The sequence below is a fragment of the Tetrao urogallus genome (assembly GCF_951394365.1).
Source record: "Tetrao urogallus genome assembly, chromosome: 5".
NCBI lineage: Eukaryota > Metazoa > Chordata > Aves > Galliformes > Phasianidae > Tetrao > Tetrao urogallus.
This window is the reverse complement of record NC_136818.1, coordinates 17268676-17292211: the sequence shown is the minus strand read 5'-3', so window position 1 is coordinate 17292211 and position 23536 is coordinate 17268676. Positions and strand designations below refer to the sequence as shown.

The 23536-nt window shown below is 35.9% G+C and overlaps 1 protein-coding gene across 1 annotated transcript in view; it reads left to right on the top strand.

Moving 5' to 3' along the window:
• DPYD (dihydropyrimidine dehydrogenase) overlaps window positions 1-23536 on the top strand; it is a gene marked incomplete at both ends in the record, with an annotated part of 315748 nt that overhangs the window by 99065 nt on the left and 193147 nt on the right. The window contains one exon of the mRNA XM_079535506.1: window positions 3041-3128. Coding sequence (XP_079391632.1) covers window positions 3041-3128 — 88 coding nt within the window. The remainder of the gene's footprint in view (window positions 1-3040; window positions 3129-23536) is intronic.

Below are 23536 nucleotides of genomic sequence, written 5' to 3'. Positions count from 1 at the left end.
GTAAAGAACAATTAAAAGCTGCACTAGACAGAGGCAGGAAGATGCTTCCTCTTGCTCAGGGCATTTGTCTGTCTCCCGTCTGAATGCCACTAGTTTAGAAAAGGGCAATCAATAGTTCTCATCTGACATGTCTGCATGTGATTAATTGTCTGTAAGAAACAAATTCCTAAATTGCTTTAGGGGTTCAATGTAGCTACTGGAATGATTTGATTTTTTTTTTTTTTTTAATCGAGTTTTTTCATGCAAGTTTGGCACTACTTAAGACATTCATATTTTATACTTCTCCCTTCTCTTCTTTTCCCTCTTCCCCAAGTTTTTTTTTTTCCCTTAATGGCTTATAATACAGTCCTGTATATGAGTTGCTTTATTAATTTGATGCATTTTATTATAAAATTGTTAATGTGATCATTTATTATAAACAATAGCAGTCATTCGACTCTTTGGAAAGCAATTGCTGCACATTTTTTTTTTTAAATGAGTATTGTTTATAAATAATGGGCATGTTACTCTATTGTTAATATATGTCTTGAGCTTAAACTTCAGATGGTATGTATGAGGGCTCCTCATTCTAATAGGAGCACAGAATGCATCACTAAAACAAGTTTTACAGTAGCAGGAGGGGTAAAAACATTTTTAGCATAATAATACAGCATTCAGTCAAGCAAGAAAATACTGTAAAAATCTTCATATTGTAAAAGCTGTTCGTATTGTAAAAACTGTTATCCCAAGACCTAAGTGAGAAACTCATAAGTGCCCAGATTAGGTGTAAGGCAAAGCCTTAAATGCTACAGATCCATTTTCTCACTCTTCCTGGGTTACAAAGCAAATTTTAAAGGCTGACAGACTGGACATGTAGTTGGGAATTCTGTAAAAATCAAAGCAGTGAGAGTATTTTAAATGAACTTGCTGGGTATTGTTTCCTGGAAGCCTCTACAAAGCTCAGATCCCCGGAGTGCTCTTCTATGACAAAGTCTCCTGCAGGTGAGCTATTGTGTCATCCTGATGTGCAAGTCCTTTATTGTTTTGAGATGCTGCAGAAAATTTCAGTATAAATTTACTTCCAAGCTCTGCCACTGGTTTGCAATTGACCCTTTTGCAAGCTGGTTAAGTACTTTAGCTTTATTCCTCTACAAGCTTGGAAATATTTTCTGGTGTTTATTTAAAGCATTTCAAATGAAAGTGCTCTATTGTCTAAATGCTCAACCGTGCTGTTTATTCAAGTAATTCTACTGAAATTAGTAAGAATTAGTCAGGTGAATAAGGATTAGAGAGCTGGGCCCTAGGAGTATTATGAATCCCTACATAAAACAATATTGCTATTTTAATTCCTTCATTAGATTTTCATAACATATGTACACAATAGGACAAAAAAAAATGTAATGACAATTTATGGAATGCGTTTTGTTGCCAGTGAGCTTGTAGCCTGTATTCTTGAAAGGATTACAACTGTACCTGGCTTTTTCAGTTCTGATAGAAAATAGTCCAGAAAAGGAAAAAAGAGTCAGTGTTTTAGGTATTCTATGCTGTGTCTTATATCTGTCATTTTTCAGCTATGAGGAAAGCACATTTTCAAAAGTACACTAAATGGAATATAGGTAGATTCAACATCAAACAAGATATGCAATGACATGAAGAACTGAACTCAGATCACAAAGCACAGTTCTTATACAATGGAGCTTGGCATTTTGATAAAGAGAATGCAGAAGTGATTTATCAAAAATCTGGGGGAAACATTCAAGTCAGAGAGTCTGAAGTTGGGAGATAGAGACACATAGCCATGTCAAAAAGCACGAAGTATCAGAAGAGGAATCACAAGCGCTCAAAAGCCCTTGGTTTGACAGAAATGTACAATAGGTTTGTGCATCTCTAATTGCATGACCTCCAACAGGTGACTGCTATAGTTGCCTCACTGAACACACAGCAAACACTCCTCCCCATCATTCTCAAAACAGCTGTAGACCCACAACCACCTGTGCAGCGGCTGCTCAAGGCAAGGTTGCAGGTGGAAGGTTACTTTGCAGTTATTCAATAAATCAATGTCAGTGACTGCAGTCTAGGTATTGTTATTTGCTGAATTAAAATTAAACAATTGTCAATTCAAATCCAAACTGATTTCTTTTATAATTTTGAAAATCTTTGTTACCTTACTGCACAGACTAGCCTGCATCATTGCTAGTAAGTAGGGAGTGCTGCAGTCTCCACAGAGTGTTCTTCAGATTTGACCATCTCTGGCCCAGTTTTTCAGGTCTGAATCTGCAGAAACACCATTTATTTTGCCCAGTGTTTTCTCGGCGTAAAAGTGTTCTAGCTAGCTAGTGATCTCAGAGAAAAATTAAGGCTATGAGCTTCCAAGGCACAACACAAAGAAACTCCTGATGCTGTATTCTGCATAAATGCCAAGTGCCTGATATTGTGTGGAGAATCACAGCTTGTTTTTCTGTTCAGAACCCTTGTTAACGCAGAATAGTGGTGTCTTTTATTTTCTTTACTTCTCTGTAAGCAACTCATACTCTTACTGCTGTTTTTGCAGTAACTTAAATCGCTTGGGTTTTTCGGTTGCTGTATAGGGTGATTGTTCCATTTAGCACGCACGTTCCCTAAGCTGGGTTCCTGCTTCAACATCATATTTCTTAAATTCTGATTTTCACTTAGAAATATTACCTTTTGTAGTCAACACTGAATAGAGTTATTTACAGTAGAAAACTGCCGTTTTCAGCCTTACCTCGATATTGCAATCCATGCGCAGATTTTGTTTGTTCAGATTGCTTTATTATCCCTTTTAGCTTACAGTCGAAACCAAGCTAGCCTACATTGGCTGCGTATGAAGGTGATTGAAAGTGATGTTTTGCCCAGGTCTAGTTTAGGCCACTTAAATCAGAGCTGATCTGTCCTTTTGAGCCTGGCTTAGAGTAAAATAATAATAATAATAATAATAATAATGTTGTTCACTGGAAGATTCTGTAAGATGTCAATATTCAGGACATGGTAGAAATTATTTTCATATTATCAGATAAAAAGCAAATAATTTTAACTCTTCCAGATAATTTTTAGTAAAGGCCTTGCTGTTGATGGAATGACACTCCATACCTTGAAAGAAAATGGCTATGAAGCAGTCTTCATTGGAATAGGTAAGAACAACTCATTTTCCTGTATTGTCCTCTTTAAACTGAAGGAATGTCCAAGAATAAATTAAGACTCATAACATGATGTTAGACTACTGCAATCTGATACATTAAGAAAACAATATATTGTGATTTATTTATCCTTCGAAGAAGCTAAAGCTGAGGGTTTAATATAGCACTTTGTTTTAATTTTCATATGGGCATGATAGATTTGTAAGTCAAGCATTTAGTAGAATGCCTTGTTTTTAATCTAAAGATTTCAAAAATAGATAAACCGAAAAATTTAATTCTCTGTAATTTATTGTCTTATTGGCTTAAAAGTGATGTACAAGTTCAGTTTTCAATTTCTGTGAACAACTTACTATGCTCAAATAATTACTGAGTCTATATGGAAGACAGTGATACCATGCTTGATTGCTTTTTCTTTCATTTATATAAAACATGTGGCATCTTCTACATATTTTATAGTGTGGCAAAATGTAATTATGGGATACTTTGACAAAATAAGCTGACTTTGAGTTATACTAAAACTGTCATGATAGGTCTGTCTTCTCTCATATGCTTAAAAATTCTCGCACCTGCCTCCTGTTTGAACCATTGTCTCTTTTTAATGTTAGATTAGAATTGTTATCCATTTACAAGTATTTTGAAGTACAGCTGGACCTATTGCTACCATATGATAGGAATGTTGAGCAGGCATTGTCTGCAGTTGGTATGAGGCTTAATGCTCTTTATTGATCTAGACGTTGCCTAAGTGAACATAATAGGAAACAAGTTGTCCAACTGTTCCTCCTTCCTATTATTGATTACAGAGATGTAATTCTTAGTGCAGCGACAACTGTTGTTGTTTACCATCTGTGTATGTAGTATAAGCTTTGCAGGTCTATTCTGTCATGTGATCACAGACTGTTGTAGTTTATTTAATCCTACATCCTCACATAGCTAGAGATATATGTGAATGAATTTTTGTTGTGTGATGTTTTGACATAGTTGTATGCAAGGCAATGGACCCAGTATATCTTTATTGTTTTAATCTGTCTTTTAAACTGCTTTCTGAAGTTTCACCGATTACAGATTAATGAATGTTTGCTTTCTGAAGCAGATTTTGGAATCTCAGCATGATTTACCCATAATTTATGACTCAGGCATTTAAAATGTTTGATTTAAAGGTTAGCAAAATAGGTAAATGAGAATTTTGTGAGTAGGCTTGTACTGTATTATATACGTGGCTTTATTTTCTTAATAAAGTCATCCTAATATTCATTTCTAACCAGAAACCATTTATGTAGGTATTGTGCCATGCAGATACTAAGCAAAGGGGCAGAGACAGAGCTTTAAACAAGAGAAGTTATCTGAAATATAATTCTCCTGTAAACCACTTGTTTACCAGAGTAATTAGTAAACAGAAGGTAAAAATGCTTTCTCTCCTTTTTTTTTGCCTGCTGAAATATGTATATTTAGGACAATGCCACTGTGGACTTCCCTGAATCTTAAAGGTGACATAATTAAAGGATACTATTTACATAAAATAGAAGTTGCAGATTTGGCTCTGAATGAATATGTAACTTGATGAATTATAAATGTAGTAGTTTTCAGCTTTCCCTAGTAGTGGAGGAGAGGAAAAAAAGGAATAGATGTGTGAAAGTCAAGGTGACTGAGTCAAGTGACCATACTGAGGATAAATGAATAATGAAGGATTTCTGTGGGAACAGATGCAGCAACTTCACTATTCTTTACTACAGTTATGTTTCTGCACTGTCAGAAAAAGCAACAACAATAATAATAAAAATAACAAAAGCACCTCTCCAAAACTCTAGCTATGCTGTGTGCATTGAAAATAAAGGAAATTAATGTGAAGGGGAAAAAAAGAAAAAAGAACAATCTTTTTTTTAATGAAATAAGAGCTGTGTGACTTGCATGGCTTAAAACTCTACAGCCTGCTTTCCTGTGAAATATTTTCTTCTTTCTGTTGTTGATGCAATTTGGAAAGTGTCCTGAAGTCAATATATTTTCTCTTTGTCAGACTTGAAAAGCATAGAGTTCCCAAATAGTTTCCTAAAGGATATACATTAATAGCATTGCTCTAACATACTTAATAATATAAAGTTATACATAGTTTCATTGCCCTTGGTTATAGTGGCATTTGAGACTACAGTGGTGCTTATCTTGAGGTGAAAGTTTCTCTCTAGGATGTAAGTCTGAAGCTCAGAAAAATTTCATGTACTAGACCTGAAGAGGATCAGATGGCCATTGCATGCCACCAAACTTCTGGTGTCTCTGCTTGACAGTTATGCCTTATCTCTGCATTGTTTTATTCTGCACCATCTTAACTTTCTAAATGGGCTGCAGCTATGTGTATATAAGGTGCCAGAGACTGATGTGGAGTTTGGAGTTACAAAGCTAGGTGACTAGCTGTGAGTAGAAGCTTTAATACTTAACTGGATAAGTGGTAATGCAAGAGATCAAGTCTAGGCAGTAGCACACTGGGAGCCATATGTAACAGAACCTGAGTTCTTGCCTTCAATCTCTCTTTTTTTTTTTTTTAACTGTATTCCATCCAACTAGTTTTTAACAATGTACTTTTCTTAATTTCTAGAGGACCAATATGCTAATTCCCTCTTCCCTGTTGTGTGGGGACTGTTGAGTCATGCCTGAACCACTGGTTCAGCACATGGGGAAAGGACCCAGTCAGCCCTGGGAGCACGGGTGAAGGCAATTCACCTGTGTGACCAGAAGGGTTGGAGCCTCACTGCATCTCTCTTAGACCTCATTGAAGGGCTGACTGCCACTGGGGAAGGATCTCTTTCTGAAGATCCCTCCTTGGTAAAGCATTCCCCTGTGAACCTGGAATCTTCTGATGCAGGTGAGCAATCTCCTTCCCTTCCTTTATAGTACCTTTCTATTGTGCCAGTCCATCACACCTTTGTTGTAATGCCCTTTCCATGGTATTGATCTGTCCAATTGCTATATCTGTCTATCATTTACTCTTGTATTCTCTCAGTTCCTCTTGTACAAAGGCATGTATTTTAAAAACATCTGGCAGCAGATGTTATCTTGTTTCTTATACAATAACTTAAGAGTGATAAGAGATTCTTAAATCAAATTCCTTAAATTATCTTTTTAAAACTCAGTTCATCTTCCTGTTATGTCTTTCGGTATTCTGTCGTTATTCATAATCACTAACTGAGGGTAAGTGTGTATTTCAGGGTTAAACCTAAATTTTCCAAAAAACCCACCAAACTGCATATATGCTTTTCACTTAGCTATCAGAGCAAATGTGGAATTACTGTATTTTTACTACTCACCTTCTTGAAGTTCAGCTATGTTGTTAGCAAAACAGGTTTCTGTGACTCTCCTTTAAGACACCACAAAGCATTTTGTGAAATGTTCGTACAGTTATTTAACTGAATGAAAATGAGTAACCTAAACCTTTGGATGTGTTGAAGAATGTCTGATGTAACTTTCAAAACAAATACATAGAAATTATATCACTATAAAGATACTCTCTACATATTTTTACACAAACCTGTGTACATATTCTGTAGCGTTTTGTCATAATGTAGTGATTTTATGTAATGTTTATATTCTCTCTTTATAGAGATAAAATAATTTTTAAAAAAATCCTTGAAGATAATGTAAAATATATTTAAAAAGCTATAAATGTTTAACTTAGACACTAGTGTCTGTAGGCTTGCAAGTAAACAGGAAGCCCTACCTAACTTTCTAATTAATTTTTTATTATAGTGTGAATTGCAACTAGTAACAAGTCTGTCTTGTTTCTTCCTCCATCTTGTCAATTTGGATTGCTGTAGTCAGTTCTATTGTTAGGATATTTAGAAATTTTACTAAATGTTGCAGAATTGTAGCTTTCATGAGCATATAGATTAAATTCAAGAGACTGTTACTGGGTTGTATCCTAAATTATATCTCCTACTTGCAAGGGTTAAAGCTATAAATAAATAAATCCCTTGTGGAAAGAACCTTTGTGATAATTGCAGTCATTCATAGTTAATTAACATAGCATTCAAACAATAATATAATCAGATGATTTCATTGATTGGAATGAAATTGTGCGCGCGCACACACAAATTAAAAGTCAAGCAATGATGTACCTTGTTTTTAATAATAATAAAAAAAAAGACTTCTGAGATTGATTTACTGCCTCTTCCCCAAAAAAGTAAGTAATCTCTTCATGCCTGTTATTATCTTCTGATTAACTATGCAGTGCCACCTGGTGTGCAGATGGGAAGAATATTACACATCAAGAGCTCTGTTCACACCCACCCACACAGATATAAACCTACGTGGCAAAAAGTGAACAGATGTTCATTTTGCTTGTGCTATAGGAAAAAATTGTGCATCGTATTCCTGATTCATAAACTAAATTTGGAGAACATGAAATCTGTGTATGGGGCCCATAGGCCCATGGCCAACACAGATGTTTATGGGAGAAATATATTCAAAACGGTTCTCATTTCAGGTTATGAATAGAATTTTGTTTGTTTCTCTGTTTTTTGTTTTACCTTATATTCATGAATCTTTTTTTTTTTTGTTATCAACTCCAAAGGGTAAAGTCTAGAAACTGTATCTAGAATTTATTTGTTGATTGTATTTCAAAATTGTTTTCTCTTAGAATGTAAGAGACCCCCAAAATTATGATTTTAGGCCTCTTTGCAAAGCAGTAATGTAGAAAGTCACAAAACGTAATGCATGTTATTTAAAGATGTATCTGTAGTACAGAGAATTGCACAGCCTTAGCATTCTAGGATTTTTGGTTACATTACTTTTGGTGTTGATTATTATTATTTTATAATTTCAGAAGTATTTTGTTGCTTTGGAGGTGATGCAGTTTTTGCTGTGAGAAAACCAAACCCCAAAGACCAAATACGGCAAGCAGGGGAGAAAAATATATTGGAGGTTGTGCTGATGGTTTTTGATTTTAAGATCAATGGTAGATAAGGATGGTGATTGCTTCAGAATATTTCTACAGCAGTTTCTCACTCAGCGTTTAAATGGTGAGAAATTGGCCTTACAGACCTTACTATCCATATTCAGTAAAAGATAAAACAGGCTGCAGAACCAAGCTAAACTCTTAAAGTTACGTTTTTACACAATCATTAAGGTTGTGAATGAACCTCTAAGATGATCTAGTTCAACCATTCAGCTGCCTCCAATATTGTCCACTAAACCATGTCCTTAATAATACGTCTGCCTTTCCTTAAACAGCTCCAGGGGCAGTGAGTCCACTACCTCCCTGGGCAGCCTGTTCCAGTGCCTAATCACTGTTCTGCGGAAAAAATTCTTCCTAATATCCAATCTGAACCTCCCCTAGTGTGCAGTGTAAGGCTGTTCCCTCATCCTATTGCTAGTTACCCAGGAGATGGGACCGACCCCTATCTCGCTACAACCTCCTTTCAAGTAGTGAGAAAAGCAAATACTCAAATCTATTTAACTGCAAGAAGCAGTGAGACTTCGTTATTTGCTATAAGAATGAAGTCATCAAGTTGAGTCATGAAGTCATAGTGAATTTTGAACTGTTTGAAGAGCAATGGTGCAAAGATAGCAGTGGCAGGATCTGGGCAAACCCAATTCCAAATATTTTAATACTAATACACAGTAAGGAGAGTAAATTATAAGATGAAGAAATTTAATTTTTTTTTTTTTCAATAAAGAATGTGAGGCTAATGATATATGCATTTGCAGCTTAGTGGAAAACAGTATCAGAGCTGCACATTGAACTACAACTGTATGAAACCAATTCTGAAGGAAGAAGGTCTGCATAAGATTGTGCAGTCTTTGTAGTCCATCTCCTGCAGAACCCTGGCTGGTGGCTCACAGATTTGGAGAATGCATGCATTTTTCTGTAATACTGCAATTCCTAATAGGTTTTCGTATCTCATGGAAAGAGTATTACAAGTGAATTGCACCATAAATCATTTCTAATACAAAAGTTATCATCAATATTAGTGTTCCCATCTTCTGTAACTCTTGGCTCTAAAAAGATTATTAAAATACAAAACGAATATAGTCACATTAGAAAAGGAAATCTGTGAAAGAACCTGTTCTTACATGCTTATAACAGATGTTTGAACATGCTTCTATTCCCAGTGCACCATCTTTCCTGGAGTCCAATGATGTACATACATCCAAGAATTTTTATGCTTGAGGCATCTTTTTCTACTGTTGGCATTTGTAGTAATCTGTTCTTCCAGTTCTGTGGTCTTTGCTGCTCTGGTTATTGGTGGAATGTTCCTAATAGACATCGGAAGCAGTAGGCAGTTGAAAGCTTTTAGGGCTCAGATGCACACAAAAGCTTATTTATTATTAATAATCTTAGGAAACTTTCAAAAAATACTAATAATCTACCCTTGGGCATCCTTAATTTATTCACTTGCAAATTACGCAGATTTTCATGCTCTTATTTGCTTATCTTTCCCACCGAAGACAACTACTTAGCATAACAATCTCTGCTGCACATGTTTTACAAAACTCTCTCCTGTCTCCTCCTAAGATGTCAGACTGTTTCCCTAAAGAAATGCTCATCTAAATATGACAAAATCAATTTTGTACATATTGTTTTGAGTAGTTAATTTTTAACTATATGGATTAATTGCGATTATTTAGTAGTTTTGCGGAATTTAGTCAAGCAGCTATTTCTGTGCATTTCTATATCTGAGAAATGCATAAAAAATTGCTGAAGAAGAGCAGTGATGTTAGATACTGTGTTTTTATATTCTTGATATTATACCTGTCATTGTTTCATATATGAAGAGAAATCCTTGCTTATCTGTTCTTTCCAAAAGTTGATTCCAAAAGTTGATGTGGGCAATACAGTTACTTGCACATCTAAATGATAGAAGTATTAGTTATGCTGCCATCTTTCTATTTCCACTTTTGTTTCCAGATAAAGAATTAATGACCAAAATACAACCTAGATGTCACTTGATACATCCCCATTTAGTATGATTGATCTTTCTTATCCTGGAAGGAATATGTATTTGGTCCAATAGAAATGTAAGCAGACATCTCGTGAAACGTTGTTCTTTGCATTGTGTGAGGAGTGACATAATACAAAATTTAAACAATGAGTTCAGAAATCCTTTAACTTCATTTTGTTTAGGCTAGATAAATCCTGCGATCTTAGCATTTATTTGTAGGATTGTACTGAAGTAGGAAGCGTATCAGTCCCGCTTGTTTAATTGATGAAAAAATGGCAAGCACTTCTTGATGTTAACGAATAAGGTTTTAAGCAGCTTTTGTGTACACTGTTATACCTCAACTGTACTCTTTCTGTATTCACATTCTTTTTTCTGTCCACTCACAAAAGGTGCTCATTGGATTGAAATGACAAGTTTAGTTGAAACTTGGGTTTGTGGTAGTACTTGGTGTACTTTTAGAAACTATCACGGGAAGCCACCTTGCTCTACCACTTCTTTGCTACGGGCAACTGATGCCTAGGCATCCATTCCTGGGCATGGGTGGGGCACACAACTTCCGTCTTGCACTTTTCACTCATCTGCTTCTGTTTTTATCACCTTTTGCTAGCAAACCTTTGCTGGTACAGAAACAATTTGGTATAATTAAGGCAGTTAAATTGTTTCAGGTCAATTTCCTGACACGTTGGTGTGTTTGAAGTCCCTTTTGGTCCTTCAGTTGGGGTATTCCCTAGTGATTCTGTTTGTCTGGGTGGGATTCACAGGGCAGCCTGTGACCTGTAGCTTCCTTCACCTCAGTCTGGGCCAGTGGGAATCCTTCTGTCCTTCAAAATCATCACATAAGAAGCCATAAGTATTTGTAATTTTTTTAAAATACTATTTAAGTGTTCCTACTGTGTAATAGCTTCTACCACTATGGGAAAGAACATCCATTACCTGCCAGCATTGTATGTTATCACTTTGGTTTTAATGGGATGGAAACTTTTAATGGTAACAAATATCTGGAAATAAAGCTTTAAATGTTCAGTGAAGAAAATAATCTTAATTGAAGCTATGCAAGAGTTTTTGTTGCTGTCTCCTGAATTTTGAGTGGATAGGGATCACTTTTTGCTCTTCTATATGTCAGCCATATAATTGTTTTTACTGTGAAATTAAAATTAAAAGACACTGTGAAATATGTATGTTAATAATGAATACTAATACTTTGTATGTAATTAGGATAGCACATGTAACTACTGTAGTAAGTGTCACCTGGCAAGTCCTCTAAAAGCAAGTTTAATGTATGTAAATATTTCTCTGGGTTTGGGTAACATGCTGGGGTATTGTGTAGTGTTAAGACATGTAACTACTGTAGTACATAGCACATGTACATGTAATAGCACATGTAACTACTGTAGTAAGTGTCACCTGGCAAGTCTTCTAAAAGCAAGTTTAATGTATGTAAATATTTATCTGGGTTTGGGTAACATGCTGGGGTATTGTGTAGTGTTAAGACCAAATTTGACATCCCTTGTCTGTAAGTCACGTAGTCCTTTGTGCACTTTTTATAGTTAAACTTACGGTAAACTATATTTATGAAATGTTTACAAGATTAGAAGACATAAATAAGCATACTAAATATTCAGAGTGTTCAGATAATGCTAATTTAAATTACATGTTTATCTAACAAGGGAAATATTTTCCCAACATTGTCCTTGACAGTATTTTCATTCACAAGCAATCCTTTAGCTATTGTTCATTCATTTGAGCTAGAAATGTAGAAAGATGAATATGAACCATTAGAGAAAGCAAAAATGCATTTCAACAGACAGTAAGACAAATCAACATTCCCTCTAATGATCTTTGGTGATTAGTTTCATAGGAAGAAATAACTGGTAATGAGAATTTAGAGATCAACATGTTTCAGTCAATTCATCTTTAATGGTAATGCTGCCACTATGCCAGTTGTTACCAGTTACTTAGAAAGTAGGAAATTTTGGTGTATTGCTACATTTCTAAGAGTTGTCAAGGTTTTGTTTGTTGCTGTTTCATTAATGCAATGGCAAACAGTGTAACTCACTGCTGATTTCTTAAGATTTTCTTGTTAGCAACAATTCATTGTTGTTTTTTTTGACTAATGATGGCTGTTTACTTGAATATAATGTGTATTTTTAAAAAGATTCCAACAATTAATAGGTAGTGAAATTTAAGTGCCTGGTTGTTATGTAAATTTAGGTGGCATCATTAGCCATCATCAAAGACCATTTCTCAATAACATAATGTATTGCTTTTTCTCAAATTATTGTATTTTTCATGAGAACAGAACATGTCTTACAACAGAAAGTTATTCTAATTTTATAGTTAGTATATTGCATAGCATTTAGTCACTGTAAATCACTGCAATTCATTATATCAATTTACAAGTGACTTAGGCATGATTGCTTTTCTATTCACAGCCAGACAGGCTTGATGCCCTATTATGGACTAATACAAATCTTTTGTATAAGAGAAATGATAGTTAAATTTTTAATCTGAAAGAAGGTTTCTTAGCATTTCGAGAGCTCAGTAAGAATTGCTTTAAAAACAAAGCAAAATGCTCCTAAGAAGTGTTTACATACTTGGTCAACCAAAGAACAGCTGTTTACATTTGTAGGTTGCTTTTAGCTCTTCAGCTTGATGCTTTGCAACTGTACTGTAGAAGAAATCATTGGTAGCTAAGTTAAAATGGAAAGTCCAAATTGTGAAGCATTGTGATGCTTGCTCTGAAAAGATTTTAGACTGCTTATTGTGTTTTCATCCTGCCCTGAGTGAGGTTGCTATTTCCATGTGTGGGTGAGGATGGCCTTGGGAGCTGTGAGAACTCTTCCAGCATGGGTACTCAGTGCCAGCAGCTGCCTCTGCAGCTTCAGCACAGAACCACAGGCATGGCAATGGCATTACGTGTCAGGGGTGAATGTGATGAATTTGACTTCAAGACTACTACAGATCCAGAAGTTGTCCCATGTTATGGAATTTTAAATTGCTGGTTTATTTCCTTGTATTCAGAGTTTCTGCTCTGATAGCAGAAAGGAGTTTGTAGGGCTGGGGGACACATTGACTGCTCTGTGCAGGAAGTGCTCAGCTGTGGTGTCGGCACTTGTGTCTGGCAGAAAATTCCTGCCTGTTCCGTTGCTCTCAAAGCTATTAGTAAAGCTTAAGAGTTAATTTACATTAAAAAAAACAAACAAACTGGTTTCCTTCCTCCAGTACATAGAGTATAAAGAAATCACCCTGATTGTTACCAGCCATGCCTTCTTTGTGCATAGCTTTTTTTGGGAAGCCCCAAAAAATTAAGGAAATCTTGAAATCTTAGCATTTTTTGAATCATGGGGACACGGAGTCTTAATACACCCACTACACTGGCAAGTCAGTTCCTTATTTTTCAGATGCAAATATGGGTCTTTGCATGTGCTGAATGTGCCCTTTATTGTATTGAAGCATAGAAAATACACATTGTAGCTCAGTCACTTCTGTAGACCTGCCATGCTTGCAAGAACGGAATGTGTTTAATCAGCCTTGCAGAGTGAATAATCATAGATACAAGTGTGGTGTTCAGTGTTCATTCAGAAAGCTATAGAATATGCAAACAAAGTGTTTAGTTAAAAGAGAATTGAGTGAATTGCAGCTGTGGCAGGCAATGGTGGTGGTTTTTAACTGGAAGCCATGTTTGTTTCCTTTAATTTTTCACTTGGTTAATAACAAAAATATAAATCATGCACTACGGTGGATCGACAGAGAGAAGCAATGAGATGTAGTGCTCTACTGAGCATGAGACTTAAGCTCAGCCTGTTGGCCTTATGCTTCCTTGTCAGCTACTGGCCTCCTGGCAGGCTCAGTTCTTCATTCTCTGCTATCTAATGGGAATGGAGAGACAGCACTGGAAGTGCAATAAGTCTCTTGACTGTATACTTGCAATCAAACATTCAAACCATTCCTAGCTATTTGCAACGCGTGCTGTTCCACTAAAATTTCATTTATTTTCCAGTATTTTTAAAAAGATGCACGGCAATCGAAATAATACGTGAGTCAATATAAACTTAATTTGATAAAGGGAGCACAAATTTGATAAATGAGCACAAATCTGTCAAATTCTGAATAATTGAGGAATTTGAGATTTTTTATGACAACTTCTTACTTTGCACAATTTTGTTTTCCTTCAACATCATTCTGTTAGAGATATATAATCTAACTCGTTTTCTGAAATAATTTTTAATAATTTAAAATGGAACACATCTTGCATAATGTCTAATACAGATTTATTTAAACATTTAAATTTGAAAAGATCTAGTCCAGAAATAGTTTGCTTACATGATAGCATTTTACTCACTTGTCAAAAATAATAATTGAAGTCAATATAACTGCATTTATGTTGCCAATGTTTGAAGAGTAGCTTGACTTTATTTCTTCCAGATCTCAGAGAGGAACAAAAAACCTCTTACGTAAAACTCTAAAATCCCTTGTAGTAAAATCTACCATATAATACAGAGTTCCACATTTCTAATAAGTATGTAGTAGTACAGGGGTCAGGGACTAACCAGTGAATAAAAGTCAAAACTTAGAATGAGGTGCCTTTTCACTTTAGCACTGGGCAGTGATATATACTGATAATGTTTGATTAATGAGCAGCAGCCTTGCAGTGGGTGAAAACGTCTGTGAGAAATGATTTATTATTTCAAAGGTATTGGAAGCTTACCATATCTTGTAGATTTAACTGTGTGTGCCTGAATAAAATAAATGAGATGCAACATGTGAAAAATGAAAACACATTAGTTGTAAAGGATGTGTCACAAGCAGGGTATTTTTGTTCAAGTACACTTTGTCATGGGGATTTTTAATGTTGCTCTGAATACAAATCATTTAACTGGTTCATAAAGTCAACCTAGTTGGAATCCCTGCATCTATCACCCAAGACAGAAATGAGGATTAAGCTTAATATGCTGGAACTTCCCTTGAATGTTTGCATTTTGCATTATATACAGCTGTTTAAACTGTGCAGATGAGCACAAAGGCTGATTTCTTAGAAATACAGTAAAAGCTTAAAACTGTATAGATGCAATTTCAACAATGAAATTAGGAAATTTCATTTCATTAATCTGTAATTTCATTAAAAGAAAGTGTCATTAATGTTGTGGGTTTTTTTTTTTTTTTTTTTTTTTACATTTGCTACGACAGAGGCTCTAAGAACAAGGGTGTAATTCTCTACCACCTGTGTTAATTCTGTGTCTGGAACAAAACAATGACTTGTAGATGAAGATTTTACTTTTTGCAGTTCCAGGTTAATCTTGCAGTAGTTTGTAAAGCAGCCTCTTTTCTGTGGTATGTTTCCATGTGTGTTGATCTGCTGCCAGGTCCCCTGGTTCTGCTCAGACCTCCTGTGGAGTTTGGGTCGCACATAGATAATTAATGATGGCTCAGACTTACCTCCATGCAACTACAATGTATGTTCAGACCAACTGGACTGCCCTGAGTCTTACATTACATAAAACTGTCTTTCCTCTAGTTTTTGCATATGGATAAGGTGGGACAGTAGAAAGATACAGCCTGTTTTCCTCTTTTAGCATCTTCTGTGAGATCAGGGAAATATTTGGAAATTGTGGTCTGGAAACACTGTTCCATAAATATATACCTACGACTTGTGTGGACCTTAACCCACACTCTTACATCTCTGTTCAGTCTAATTCAATAAGCATCTGAAGTATTGAAGTGTTTTTTTGCTTTGGGTTTTGGCACAGATGTATAATCTTCAGCCAGAAAAAAAAAAATCAAAACATTTTCCTGATGTGTAAAGAAAGTTGTAACCTGGTAAAGTTTTTAATAAGGCCTGACATTTCTTAGTAAAGTTGTATGGTATATTGCTATATCCCTTGAATCTATTTTCACACTTTGCTCTGTGGGACTTAGTGTGCTAAAGCACACTATAGTGTAGTAGACGCATTGTATTTAGACACTTAGGGTCATCATTGTTTATCAGTAGCTTTGTTTAAGATCCTGGTAGATCTTATTCATCACACTTTCTTTCTTCAGTCAGAGCCTTTTCTACTCAGTTATTCATCTTTTGATCTTGCAGGTTCTTCTATCGTGGGACTCTATATCTGCAATTCTCTTTTCATGGTAACTCTGAAATAATAACATGAGGAAATTTTCAGACGACTGCAAAGATAGTTCTTTTAGGTCTGTGCATAATGTCATAGCTTTGAGTTAGAAGGTTCTCTTGTTGATGCAGATGCAGTCTCATCCTCTCATTAGCTAGTAGAAGTTATTTTTCTAAGATTTACTATGCAGGTGAGGGAATCATGAAATGGAGGGCATCTGGTTTTACTGTCACTGGATTTCATGAAACAGAGCTCCAGCAAGGATAGCAACTCCCTCTCATTGATGTGAAAGCGACAAATGTAGTGCATCAAAGGAGTGACCTTTCAACTTAATAGTAAGTGGAATGAGAGCAGCTTGCCAACTATGAGATCTTGGTAGTATCTCTACAGCAGTTGTTGGCCTAGAGAATGAATGGAAGAACAGCTGGACATTATCTGAGCTCTCAGAGGATCCTGATCCAAGTACTTCTGTAGGCAGATGCATGTGTGTTGGAGTAAGGGAACATGTGAAGGAAAGAAACTCAAAGAATTAAGTAATCAGAACTTTTAGTAATGCTACATGCATGTTCCAGTGACATAGTCTAACAGGCAATATGAGAAGCAGAAACTGTCTGAAGCACAGTATATCTGAGATGGAGGGACCTGATTCTGCATGGAAGGGCCTGGATGCAGATTCCTTGGTCAGGCAGCTAAGTTTATAAGCTGTGTGATATACAAAAGGTACAAGCCAATGTAAAGCTTTATTTTTTTGTGTGAAGAGAATGTGTAGAAAGCTTAGCATAGTTCTCCACCTTCCATAATGAGAAACTGATATTGGTAAACTGTGCCCTGAAGAATTTGCAGTTTGGTCTGACATCATTCCTAAAGTATGGAAAAGAACAGACTGTTGGTTTTGGTACAACTCCCTCTTGAGGGTTTAACACTGTCCATGCCAGAAAATAAAAAGCCTGAGCTGTGTTTTGGAATGTGGAAATATTCTTTGCAGTCTGAAGGTAAAAGAAAATAAATCTCTATAGTGTTCTTCCCCACTTCTCAAATGGGTTATACTTTTAATCTTTGTTCCATAATAGTACGAATTGAGACTCTGAAGTAAGGACTTTGTATTTCATATCCAGTTCTATCACAGAGTCGATTCATTTTGCATGATTTTAAAATAATTCTTAGTGGCAAAATTGGTTCACATAAAAATGAGGGTATTCAGGGCTATTTTTTTTTTTTTTTAACTGAGTCTCTTGAAGCTTCTGTCTATTCAGAATCTATGTATTTTTACTGACTTTTTCAAATCTGAAAACAAATTCAGAATTTAGTGCTCCAAGTGTGCATGGAAATGAATGAATAATTATGAGTATTCTTACAGAAGTGTGGAGTAATCCCAAAGCAAGTATCATTCACAGATCTTGGAATTTCTACTGCTGTTATGTTTGCTGTACTGCATCCCAGAAGTATGCAGAAGTTCCCATTATTCAAGCTAATATTATTTTGAGAAGACAACGATTTTGGGTCCTTCTGCTTTCATCATGGTTTCTCAACACAGTGGAACCTGGACAGAAAAATACAATATGCAAAAATTATGAGCTAATGCTGCAACACAAAATTAATAACATCATTGGTTGCTTTTAAAAATTCTATGCTGTTTTTGCTTACATTCTTCAGCAAGGATTGGAAGTATTCTATAACAATATGACTAATTATCTTCGCATGCATTTATCACTAAATAAACTTCACGCAAGACAGCAAGATTGTTTACTTAAGCAGTATAATACTGGGAATGGAAGATAGCTCTAGAACACAGGATTACACTGCCAGAATGGCACTATTTATTAAGCTATGATAACGCTAATGTTCCTCTTTGATGTATAGCATGTGCGACTTCAGCTGAACTTGTAGAGAGCCTTAAGGATGTTTCATTGAACATTTAGTATGGCAGCAAGCCAGAATACATTTAGCCTAAACCCAGATGACAGGTTGGTAATGAGGTAGTGATTGATGACCACTGCTTCCGTATGAAAACCTGCTTGATATGCTGGGGGGGAAATGCTTTGCTAGCTCTTTTCATTTCACTCCCTCTGTATTAGTTATTCTTACTGTAGAGGAAATAGTATTAGCTGCTGGTTATTCAATCCTGGTTTCACTTTTAGATGAGAATTGAGTGCTCAGCTGAGATTTTAGAAGCACGGCGCTATGGCTACATTTATGTGTAATTCAAATCCTAATTTCAGTGGATTTTTATTATCAAAAATAACTGCAATTATATCACCTATAAAACACCCTATAATATTCTTATTACATGCCTTCTGTAATTTTACAAGACCTATGATTCACCTCCTGTGCCATCTAAAAGGCATTGCTTTCCCTTCTAATATAAAAAGAAATACTTGGCCCTAAGATTGTAAAGCATTGCTCAAACAAACAAGCCTGAACAAAAAGCAACTCTTTATTTTGCTTAGACCTCTTGAATGCTTCACTGTAAAAACATTTTGCATAATCAATTCAGGTGATAGACTAAATGTTATTCTGTGCACCTTGAAATATATTTAGGCCCAGTCTTTCAGAAAGATTCCAATCTGATGTCTGATTTAGCAGTAAGAAAATTTAGAAGTAGGCATCAGAGAACCATAGGGTTTACATCTGTAGCTGTACTGAGGCAGGGTGTATATTAGAGGTCCCTGAAGCTGCAGGATAACTAATGGGATCACATTAAAGGCTGGTTAGAAATTACCCAGGGATGAAGCAAAGGGCGCTAGGGCAGCATAAATATCCAGTGTCAAAAGAAACTTGTTATTAGTGTTTTTCCAGGCAAAAGGGTCTCTTGGTCAGGAATGGGTGAAGAAGCTTGTCACCCTAACCAGAGTGATATGACACTTCCTCAGAACAAAAATATGAGCATGAAAAATTAGGATCAGCAGTAGAACCAGAGCCTGAACAAGATGGTTGTGGAATGAGACTGGAGCAGTTTCCATCTCTCTCCTGCAGATCCCTGGGAAATAAAGGAAGTGCTCATGCTCTGTGGGATGCAGTGGATGACTTTTTGACAAAGAAACAACGTCATATTATAAATGCAAATGTTTGGACCTGTGATGTGTTTATGACCGTTCACTGGAACCAAACAAGACAGTCTGTCACCATAGGATTTTACTGATGAGCCTTACAGGAAGGATGGGTTTTAACTGGATCAAGTTGTGTCTCTTAGGCCAAGTGAAGTCCTTATGGTATTGCTTAGCAGACAGGAAACTGCTATTGTACGTTAGAGCTGACAGTGATCACTTTGGGCCACTCAGAAATGTGTCTAGTGTGATTCTAGAGAAGAACAACAGGATAGGCAAGACAGGAAATTATTACTGGACTTCCATTGATGTATGAGCTGGTTAGGACTATGCTTACAAACAAGTTATTTGGTACCACAGTGCATCAGGAAATGGATGCTGTGTCCCTTTTTGGTTGACACTGGGGAAGACACTTTTATCTGCTTGGGAATATAGCCAGGAGTGCACAGATTAAGAGATAGTCTCTTCAATGCTGGTAGAGAGTATTCTTGTGAGATTACAATAGTCTTTGAAGGAGGAACAAAAGTGAGACTGTCAGTACCTTCATCAGGTGCAGGGAGAGGAGGTAAGTTCTGGATTTAGATATAATGTGCTGAAGTTTACCTCGATACCCACAAACTGAAAATGATGAGGACAGGAATTGTGATACAGGCTGTCCAAGTCATTTAGTCTCCAACAGAAGTAGAAGTATTTTTGTTCTTTTCGTTTTCAGCTGCACCCCTTTGATGCTTTTGTTCTTCATGTGTCTCACACCTTTAACTCACAAACTTTTTGAGTGACTGGTCATTGTGTAGTAAGTTCCTTAGGTGACATTGGTCTACTTTTTGTTTGGGGGTACCCACGTCACATGTTGAATACCAAAATAAAAAATGTTTTATGAATTAATATCTTTTGATGTAGACATATCCTTTATCCAATGAAAACTTAGACTCTATAAGTCCCTTGTATGGTTGTAGCATCTTTGGGGCAGATGATCTGTTGTGAGAGCTACCGAGTTTGAATTAAACTTTTTTTAATGAATCTTTATTTGTATGATTTTTTTTTTTTGGTCAAATATTTCCAGTTTTAAAGCATGCCTAATTGAGATGACCACATTTTTTTTTTCTCACTGACCAGTGACAGGGTGGAACAGGTCCATTGATTTTTACTGCTTTACTGGAAAGCCCTTAATTTTAACAACTGGTGGTACGTAAAGATATGGTATTTGGGTGGAGATTAATGGCCATATGGTGTTGTTGCTTATACAGTGGAAAGCCTAGTTATTTACTGTAAAATCTGTCTCAAAATTCTATACGCAAAGCACAGATTTCTACTTGGTTTGTTTCCATAACAACATACAAAACAACATCAATCATTTATAGTAGATTTCCATGCTCCATAATTAGTTGCAGTTCTAAGGAGTGTGGGAGGAGTCATGTAAAATGTTTTTTATGTGAAAAACAAAGTTAGACCTTGTTTTAACAAAAGCTTATGCACACACTTCACTTTCTACAATGCAAGTAGTTCCACTGACATTGATGGCTATGTCGACATAGCACTGATATAGCAACTGGAGTGGCTGTACTCATGTCATGCACTGTGTCCCATTTGAATGACAGCTATGTGAACTATGTTTGCTTCATGGGGATCAAACTTGGTCTTGACTCAAGGTCTACCTTAGCAAATACTGTCAGTAGAACAATTAAGCATACAGTACACAGTCTTCAGTATGAATTGTAAATGTTTGCAGTAGCAGTGCCTGTGTTATTGCAGAAAAATGATTGATAAAACTTCTAAAAGATCTTGCTTTATGAAAATAATAATAAACTATACATCTTTTTATGTAGAATTTTAAGCCAATGGGACACCTGCCAAAGCATTTATGACATTTTTTTGCTTGTGTTGAATATGTTCGTGCCATCTCTACACTTCCTACGGTATAACACTCAATGACAGATATTGCCATATGCAGCTGTTACAGCATCGTAACTTCTTCTCTGAGCCAGTTCTGTAGCTTTATCAAGCCCTTGTAGTGATCTACATATTGGGAAAGTTCAAAATCGTATGCATGAGGTACTACTGTTCCCCTAGTATTCATGCTTTGCTAGAAAAACAAAGATATGTGTTTTTTTTTTTCTTTCCTTGGTCTTAATTTTTATTTTTTAATATCCATTGTTGATACCACAAATTAGAAATCTGAAATGCTTTCAGTATTACAGGGTATTTTTTTTTTTTTTAAGGCAGTTATATAAATAAGGAATAAGAAAGTATATTTGACAAAGCATCTTTTAGCTAACAAACCCCTGAGCCCCCAGGCAAGAGGTGCTTGTTAGCTTGGGGCTGATCCAGAGATGATGCTGATGATTGAGCCTGGAAAGAAAAGGTTGAAGGGAAAAACCTTAAAGGGAGTGAGGGAGAGTTGGAAAGAATGAGTAGAGTGGAGGAGGGAAACAAGAAAATCATAGGGAATTAGGACTGAGAAAATAATGGAAATGTAAAGGAAGAAAAACTTGATATATTAGAATATGTAAGCTGAAAAAAATTGTATGCAAAAAAGCAAATAGAAGAACTAAAAGCTAGAAGACATGAGAAATATCCATAAAAACAATAAAAAATTGAATTTTTAAAATAATACAACATACTTGTTAATTATCCACATTTTCAACAATTTCTTTTGTTACATACATCCAGTGTCAAGTAACAGTTAAAGTTGAGAAAGTACGTATTCTGAATGTTTCTCTTTCAGCTGTAGTAAATTAGAAAATGGGGGAAATGTACATATTTTAAGGATTTTTACATAGATTTTCATTATATTACTTTGTCAACTCAAAGAATAAGCATTTTATTGTGCCAGTCACTGTATACTTTATTCCAAAACATAATTAAATCACAGCTAAAGTTGCTAGGTGACAGGCAAGAGAAGACATAATTAGGAATTTTTTTTTTTTAAAGATAATGAAAACTAGTAATCCTGAAGGAAGGTTACTATTTTCTGTGGTGACAACAAATGACCATCTCATTCAAATACATGGTTTGTTAAATAATCACCTCCTGCTCTGCTTCTGCTGTTGAGCTCCTAGTACTCTAGGTAGAGTCAATGGAAATAGGAGGACTTTTAGCTAGGTACAAATTCTGATTTGTTCTCTGAAGAACTCTTTGACAGTGTATCACTCTTAGGTATTTGCATGTGACTCCTAAAGACAGAAGTTGTGGCTGTCCATTGCTATGCATGAGTCTTTTTACCTGTGTCCGCTATGTGCAGGTTACCAGCAAGAGAATTACACGTGGTCTGTAGATTCCACTCATTAAAACGAGGAAGGTTTCAAAAATCAACACTTTGCAAATAATTATGAAAGTCACTCTGAAGGTAATGCTTCCTATTTATTTCCCTGGAAACAACAGATACAAAGAAGACAATTACACTATTTAATAGAGCAAATTCTCAGGTACAAAACACCATTTTTCAACATCACCTCTATTAGCTGTGCATTTTCACTAGTGATGAACAAAAGCCTGCATACTGTGCTCAGAAATCTGCATCAGTGGAGGTGATTCATTGCTGCCACTGCTGAAATGGACTACCCACTGCCTCACTGTGGTCATATCCACTCTTTGGTCTCCATTCAACAAGCATCAACAAATGTCGGAATGTGCCATTTTTTCTGCATGGAGGAATTCATTGACACAATTTTGCTTCATATGCACTTCAATGTCAGGCACCACTTTGTCAGTGTTCCTCCACTGCCATCTGTCACATGGCAGCAACATGTAATGGAATACTGGTGCAAGGTTCAGCCTCTACTGCCATAGCACCAACGTCCACCTCTGACATCATGGGTCAAAATAATAAAATAGGAGGCATTGCTTTCAGGTCAGGCCTCATAATAGTGAGACAGAGAATGTGTGTCCCATGCTGAGTAAAGCAGAAGATTGGGTCATGGTGAATGTGGCAATTTCTAAGAGGGTCTTTGGAAAGAGCTCTGGAAAGTTTTAAATATTTAAAGCTTTAAATATTGTTTCTTCCCTTGTTCAATGTTGCAGTAGCACTGAATTCATGAGATATTTCTGATTTGTTGAGTGTATCATTGTTTATCTCTTTTCAGATTTTCAAGCAATCTTACTTGGATTTATGAATAAAATTTCATTAATATTCCTCTACTTTGTAAAATCTATGTAATTGGCAATCTTGTGTTTCAGCACAGTGCATTAAACTGTTTGTGCAAGGATCGAGTGAATAAATAAGTAAAGTCCCCCAAAATTCCCCTGTGGTGCCTCAAGAGTAATTTCTTTTTAATCTTAGAAAACTGCATTTAGAAATAGGGTTGTATTTTATTTTTTTTTCCATG